Source organism: Aptenodytes forsteri, unplaced genomic scaffold (assembly GCF_000699145.1).
Source record: "Aptenodytes forsteri isolate BGI_AS27 unplaced genomic scaffold, ASM69914v1 Scaffold215, whole genome shotgun sequence".
NCBI classification, from domain to species: domain Eukaryota; kingdom Metazoa; phylum Chordata; class Aves; order Sphenisciformes; family Spheniscidae; genus Aptenodytes; species Aptenodytes forsteri.
The window spans coordinates 1,309,036-1,316,312 of NW_008795910.1; the positions used below are offsets into that span (position 1 = coordinate 1,309,036).

The following is a 7,277-nucleotide window of genomic DNA, read 5'->3' on the forward strand; positions in this document are numbered from 1 at the left end:
ATATCTAAATACTTTGTGTTTGTAGACCTAAATCTTTCTCCCAAACCTGCTTTCTTCCCTTTCTTATTTTTGTCTTTAGTTCAGAAAAATGTTCCCTACCACAGCCCCAGTGTGCTTCATGCTTGGCTGTTCACATGGCATTTCCAGAAGAATATAACCAAGAGAGATGCTGAAATCATTTGAAGGATCTTTTCCCTGAGATTTCCACTGCAATTCTGTAGTACTGAGACATGTGGTTTGCACATGTCTCTTCACAATGGAGAAGCACATTTTGCTGTGGTTTGTTTTTTTTCTTTCTAGTGTCATGTGCAAGTCGGTTTCTTGGCTACTAAACACACCATTATTTTCAGGAGTTGAGGAGGGAGGGGGAGCTGCTGCAGTTCCTCCTGTACTAGGACTTCCAGCCACCTTGCTGATGAGTGGCAGAAGATAACAGCTTTCAAAAAGGCGTAATCATGCAATTTGCGTGAAGAGTACATCTGGCATGGCTAATTCACCCATTACAGCACTTGTTAAACAAGAGGAGAGGAACCCTCAAGTAGTTGGTACTTCATGGATTAATTTTTCATTTGCCTCTTCACTGTCTTCAGAATCTTACCACACTTGAAGGCAGTGAGATTATTGGTCTCATTTTTTGATGGTAATGGAGAAACTAATCACCCCCTTCACTGAGGGGATCTCCCTTCAGGGTGGACGCTGTGGGATTTCATTTCCAGCCGCAGTAAGAGCTCTGCTCAGAAGTGGGCTCTCTTGGTGACCCGCAGAGTCCCACCACTGAGCGAGGAACTGGAGGTCCTGTGCATTTGCTGCCTCCTGTCCAATTCACCCAACCTGATTCTGCGTCTTGGCATCGAATCCAGAAGTGGATTTCATCTTTCCCTTTTTTTCTGACACTTCAAGGAAAAACACAGCTTTTTATGGAAATCACACACTTTCTCACGCTTCGTTCTTGGAAAACACAAACCTGTCAGCCTCAGCCAGTGTTATTCTTGCGACTATCTTTCTGCACAAGACTTTACCTGCTTTGTTTTTTTCCTAGCAAAGTTCTGTTTTTATGAGGTAGTCTGTAGGCACAGAAAAGGAGATTTGGCAATACATAGTCACTTTGTCAGTTATTCTAGTATGGTATCACCTGGCTCAAGTCTGCAGCCAATGCCAAAAACGCCCAGCTAGCACTGGAAGTTAAGGATGATTTTAAAGTTTGTATCTTACGAGCTTTCAAGGCAAGGTGTGACAGTTCGATATCAGTTGCGAAAGTGAGGTTTCTGAAAAGGAAACTTAACGATGTTGTGCTTGCACTGTCATTGTATGACAATGTTGTAATTATCTAGCTGTTCATCATTGCTAATCCAAGCGCTGTACCCTAAGCACTACAAAACCGTCAGCGTACAGTTGCCTGCAGATACCGTATCTGTGTGCATTGAGCCGGGTGTGTTACTCATCTCCATGAGTAGAACACAAATACAAAAACTGCTTATACAAAAGCTGTGCCTGAACTGTAGAGAGGAAAAGAGTTAAAATAAATAGGTAAGTGAACCTTTAATCCACTATGCAGGGAAAAAGTGCAAATAAAACCACGTGGAGGTCAGAGAACGTAACAGACCATTTTAAGCGCTGTATATACATATACATTTGGGTAGATGGCCATTCACAGACCTGCTTTATGAAAAGCAGATTTTTAATATTAAGGAAAGGTTTAATCTTTTTCTTCTTTCCAGCGCACCTTGAGGTTGTTTCCTAAAGCACCTGCTCAGCTCAGATCTCCTTGCCTATTGGACAGGTGCTTTGAGAGGAGATGTGTGGGCTGCTTGAAAGTCTGAATGAAGACTAAAGGCAACCTTCAAAGGAGGACTTGCCTATGTGGTCTTGGCTGGCTTGCTTAATCTTGAAAAACTAACAAGGGCAAAGATGCATAAGATTGCATGAATATCCCACCCAATTTCAATCCCATATGGTCAAAGGAATAACAGGAATACAGAATTAATGCAGTTGCATGCATACACTTGATGTTACTACTGGCAGTGATTGAACGTGAAAAGCTTGAGATCAAGTTCAAATGAGCATCTGAGGGTTTCAAAACTTCTAAAAAATTACACTTGAAAATAGGAAGAAAAAAACCAGAAAGAACTACAATCTCAGCAGAAACTGCTAATGAGATCTCATGCAAAATATTTTCTTGCCATGATCTATTTCCAGATGGATTTGAAATACTTAGATTGTAATTTGTGTGGATAGGAATTTTTTTGTACTTTCAATTCAGTAATATCAGCGTAAGAAAAAAGACTTCCAACCTGCTTCACGAACTTCAGACATTCAGTTGTGGTTCACCCTGAAATTGGAGTTGCTGTCGTTGCTCTCAGAGCAAACTCATTCTCCCTCCCCTGCTCGCTGGTAAAGTCAGAAAGCTAAAAAGTTCATCTTACAGAAAAAAGTTCCATTTTGCTTGAGTTAAGATTAATTTTCTTGGTGCATGTACTGTTTCCTCATTAACACCAAACCTCTGCGGTTCCTGTTAAATTTACCTACAGACACTAATCTTTTAATGTTCATTTTAAATTTATATCCCTACAGGAGCTTCATTTGTCACCTTCTTCATTGAGCCACCTTCTTTGCACTTTCAGACCCCAGAATTCAATCAGTTACAAATTGTGTTCATACAAAGACAAAGGGGAAAAAAGTCAAGCTTCTAAAATATATTTCTTTTTTTCTTCATATTCATGATAAAAAAAACTTTTACTGAGCTAGAAGGAGGACTTCTCTGAGCAAATACGTGTAATACAAGATTGGTTATGGATTTTGAGCTGGTTACAAATTCAAAAGGAAAGACGACTGAACATGCATTTCCTTGTTAATAGTTAAGGTGCTTTCTGTTTCTTTTGGTGTTTTCTCCAGCTCTGCATGCAGTACTGGCCAGAGAAGACATCCTGTTGTTATGGCCCAATTCAAGTAGAGTTTGTTTCAGCAGACATTGACGAAGATATCATCAACCGGATATTCCGGATCTGCAACATGGCCAGGGTAAGATCAGTGAAATACCAGTTTCCCTATTTATTCTCAAAAATATATGTTGGCACGAGGAAGAGGCAGAACCAAGACTTGTGGTTTAGAGATGCTGAATCTCTCAGCTAGGAACAAAATTCCACTGCAGAATTCAGTAGCTACTTCCGTTAATTAACATTTAATTGCATCAGTCTGTATTGGTAAAAGACTCTTGGCTGAAATTAGAAAGTGGATGATATGAGCTGAAAATCTGTATTTAAACGGAATGCATTTTTCTATGTATATTTGAGAACAATGAATCACTTAGTAGCCAATATAAAACCATCAATATTGTAGGAAATAAACTGGGATAGTGTCAGCAGCTCTCCATCTGTCAACTGCTGTGCCATGTCTCTGAAGACAGATGCAACGTTTACTGGCTAGACTGGGATTCCCAATTGCCACTGTTTTTCCTATAAATAAGCAACTGCCATTTCTGTAAGCAACTCTTCATCTGTATCCCTCAGCCCCAGGACAGCTGAAATGATAGAAACAAAGTTTATCTGCATGCTGGACCCTGGCAATGCAAATTCAGGGCTGCAGGAAAGGGTTTCAGTAGAGGATTTTTCTCTCATTAGTTGTTTCCAAGATTGATTATGTCTCCTTTTTTGTTCCTTTTTCATTTTTTCTAATCAGAAATGGAAACAGGCTCCACAAATTACATTTCCATGCTGTTTAACACATCAGTCTCTGATTGTGTGGTCAGAGCCTGTGCGGCAATTCAATCGTGGCATTGCAGAGTGAACCTTGTGGTCCAACTACACGAACTGATATATCAGTTAGATATTCACCTTCCGATATCTCAGGCCAACTGCCTCTGAACCAGGGATGGCCTGGAAGTCATATAGCTAATAAGAGCAAGGCTCTGTGACTCTCAGGATGAAGTTGGCTTGTAAACGTGTGGCTGACAGGGTGGAGGCTGTGAACTCACAGCTCTCTGCACCCATCTATGTTCAACACCAATGGCTGCTGCTAAAATCTTTATGAGGATCCTTTCCTGCCACAGTCCCCAGAGATTTTTTGAGGGCCGCCTTTGCCTTTAGTTCTTATGGCACAACTAACTTCCAGCGCAGGCTACCAGGAAAGACATATTTGATCTATTCATACAGTTTGATGAGACTTTATTCTCTACTGAAAACAAAACAAGGGATCCTAAGCACCTAGTTTCTGCCTGGCTCTGTAATATCTGAGGTCATCATTATTACCCAGATTACCGAAAAGTCCTTGTTTCCCACTGTATCAAGTATCCAGAGTGGAGGATGTTAACATTGATAATATCAGATTCACAGGGGAAGATGCTGTGTAACCAGTGCCCCCTGCCTTACCCTCTCTCTCTGCTTCCTGCCCCATTCCATTTAGTGTCTTGGAAATGCTCTTTGTTTTAGCCCCAGGATGGATATCGCATAGTTCAGCACCTGCAGTACATTGGCTGGCCAGCATACAGGGACACCCCTCCTTCCAAACGCTCCCTCCTGAAGGTGGTCAGAAGGTTGGAGAAGTGGCAGGAACAGTACGATGGGAGAGACGGACGCACTGTTGTCCACTGCCTGTAAGTAGGACTGGAAAATGTCTGTAACCTCATGAGATGCTGTCTGAAGAGCACTGATTATAGGGATCTGGAAATTTGGTGGTTTGCCAGGCTTCAGCTGGAGAAAATGAAGTTAAATTACATTTGTAATACACTTCAAGTTGAGTATTGTGCTGCGTTATAGCAACCTGGCCCAGAGATTTTACTGATTGCCGTGAGGAGTAGCTGAAAAAGCTCTGCTGCTTTCTGTTGTGTAGGTAGGTCTCATGACTGGAGCCCAGACATAACCAAAGCAGCGCTGCCACATGTCCAGCTCCGACCACTGAGCTGCTGTGAGCCCCAGAGCAGTGAGGAGCAGCACTGCGGTCCCTGGGGCTTCCCTGTCTGCCACTGCCAGGGATCGGCTTAGCCCTTCCATCCCTGTCTCCTGCAATGCAGGTCTCCACTTGCACAAACCCTTGAATGTCCTTAACCAGTCCTTACATTACAGACCTTTCTTAGTATATGTGGTGTGTGAGCTGTTGTGTTAGCAGTGCTTTCCTCCATTCCCTCAGCCTTGCCTAGCTTCATGTGTTGCCTCTTTTCTTCTGCGCCCAGGAACGGTGGGGGACGCAGCGGCACCTTCTGTGCCATCTGCAGCGTGTGTGAAATGATTCAACAGCAAAATATCATTGATGTGTTCCACATAGTGAAAACGCTACGGAATAACAAATCCAACATGGTGGAGTCACTGGTAAGCTTTTTTCCTGCTCCTTATCCTACCCAGCGTATGCAGGGGGAATTTTAGGATGGGTAGAAAAATTCCATGGCTTAGCTCAGTATGAATAAAGACAATCATAATGTAAAGCCATTAGAATTAAAACCAGTCCCATTTTGGCACATGCAATGAATCCTCTGGTCCCACTGCTTCTCTCCTTGAGCAGACAGGGAACAGCGGCCCTGGCAGCGTGATGAACAATGTCTCCCACACCTAGCTGCCTCCAGGAGGTTAAACCCCAAGTAGCTGTCACCATGGCCATGGGGAGGGAGTGGGATTTGTCCTCCTGTGCATGTGTACGGCCTGGTGCTTAATGCTGTGACATGCCTTGAAACCAGGAATGGAGAACGGTCCGAACCCCAGGCCTTGCTCCCTGCAACTGAAGAGATTAAACTGTCCTGAATTCAATCTTCTCAATCGATCACACTGAATTCTTTCCTCAAAAGCAATGCGCATAGTGAGGGCATGAAGCAAATAATGAATAGTCCATACTGTGGCTGTCTCTTTGAGTGTTTTTCTCTTTCATTGATGATACCATCTCTTAGTAATGCTTGTTCAGGATCACGTAGAAATACAATTAATATTTGCCTGGTCCTGTCAAACGGCATAAGAAAGAGGGAGAAGGCATTTTTTGCAGCTTGTAGAGTGAAGAATTTACCTGTATCCTAATGTCACTGATTTCTGTTCTCTCTTTCAGGAACAGTATAAATTTGTATACGAGGTTGCACTGGAATACTTGAGTTCCTTTTAGCCCAGTGGAGGGAGGGGAGCCTCCGAAATGCCAGACCCCAATCTCTGGCAGACGTTTCTCCCCTCTCCCACACTGGAAGGCAGTAACAAGTGTGGGAAGGAAAACCTCTCCTTCCCGGAGCAAGAGACTGAGATTGCACAGACCTCGCTGGAAGGAGGAGATGATGCCTGTGTTTGCTGCTGCCTGCTTTCTATCAGAACATCTACTGCTTCTTAAATAACCTACTGTAAAAATTAGCAAAATGGGAGACAGACTGAAAGACTGGACTTTCTAATCCCCTCTGACTTCTTCTCTCCTCTTTTGGATTGTATTTTTGCTCTCCTTGCTGCAGAGTGGGGAAAGAATGAAACCCTTAGGAAATTCTCTTTTAAATGTCTCCTTTTTAATTTATAATTTTGTTCTCAAATCCCAGTCTTTAATTTCTGAATTTCATGCAGCAGTCATTTGGGAAAAATGAGATAGCCATAGGGGATATATGAAATGTTTCATTATAGTTTGTCTACCTTATCTGTTCCTTTTATTTGTTTTTCCAAATGAAAAGGCCAACACAAACAAAACGCACTGGAATTCTCTTTCCATATGTAGTCCCTTTTAGCATGAAAATAGATGGTGGAGATGAGAAGCTGTTCATGGATTCACTGCCTCGGCTTCCACAGAAATGTTTCCTCCCAGTTTCTGCTAGGCTCCCAAGGCTGTGCATGAACCGGTTACACCTCCCTGGTCTGTGTTCGTTTCAGTGCTGGTGAAGCAATACCGTTAATGAGTTTCCCAGCCACTCAAACCTTAAGGTTAAATATTTGCATCAAACAAATTGCATTTGTCTTGCAACTTTTGGTAACTTTGTTACCATATTTTTCAAGTATTTGCTGGGGTGCAGTGTGTCTTTGAAAAACAGGGTATAAAGTAGGTATTATTGACTGTATACTATGTATTATTATTTTTTATTTATTTGCTGTAGAACTTAGGACCCCTGGTCACGACAGGACCATGCTGAACTAGGCACTGTGCAAACAGAGAACAAAGACGGTTCCTGCTCAAGAGCTTAAAATCTGAAGGGAATCTTAAAATTGGGTTTGGTCAGGATTTCCTCACTTATTTCCAAACTGTTGTAGTCAGATGTAGTTGTGTGATTTATTCAGATTTCCAGGCCCTGCAAGCTTAAAAATGGTAACTCATCCAAGCTGTAGGAAAGGTGATGTACG

The 7,277-nt window shown here is 42.4% G+C and overlaps 1 protein-coding gene across 1 annotated transcript in view; it reads left to right on the forward strand.

Annotated features, from left to right (window-relative positions):
- PTPRT (protein tyrosine phosphatase, receptor type T) overlaps window positions 1–6,075 on the forward strand; it is a 347,808-nt gene extending 341,733 nt beyond the window's left edge. The window contains exons 29-32 of the mRNA XM_009284586.1: window positions 2,893–3,018; window positions 4,425–4,588; window positions 5,165–5,300; window positions 6,022–6,075. Coding sequence (XP_009282861.1) covers window positions 2,893–3,018; window positions 4,425–4,588; window positions 5,165–5,300; window positions 6,022–6,075 — 480 coding nt within the window. The remainder of the gene's footprint in view (window positions 1–2,892; window positions 3,019–4,424; window positions 4,589–5,164; window positions 5,301–6,021) is intronic.
- The last annotated feature ends 1,202 nt before the right edge of the window (window positions 6,076–7,277 follow it).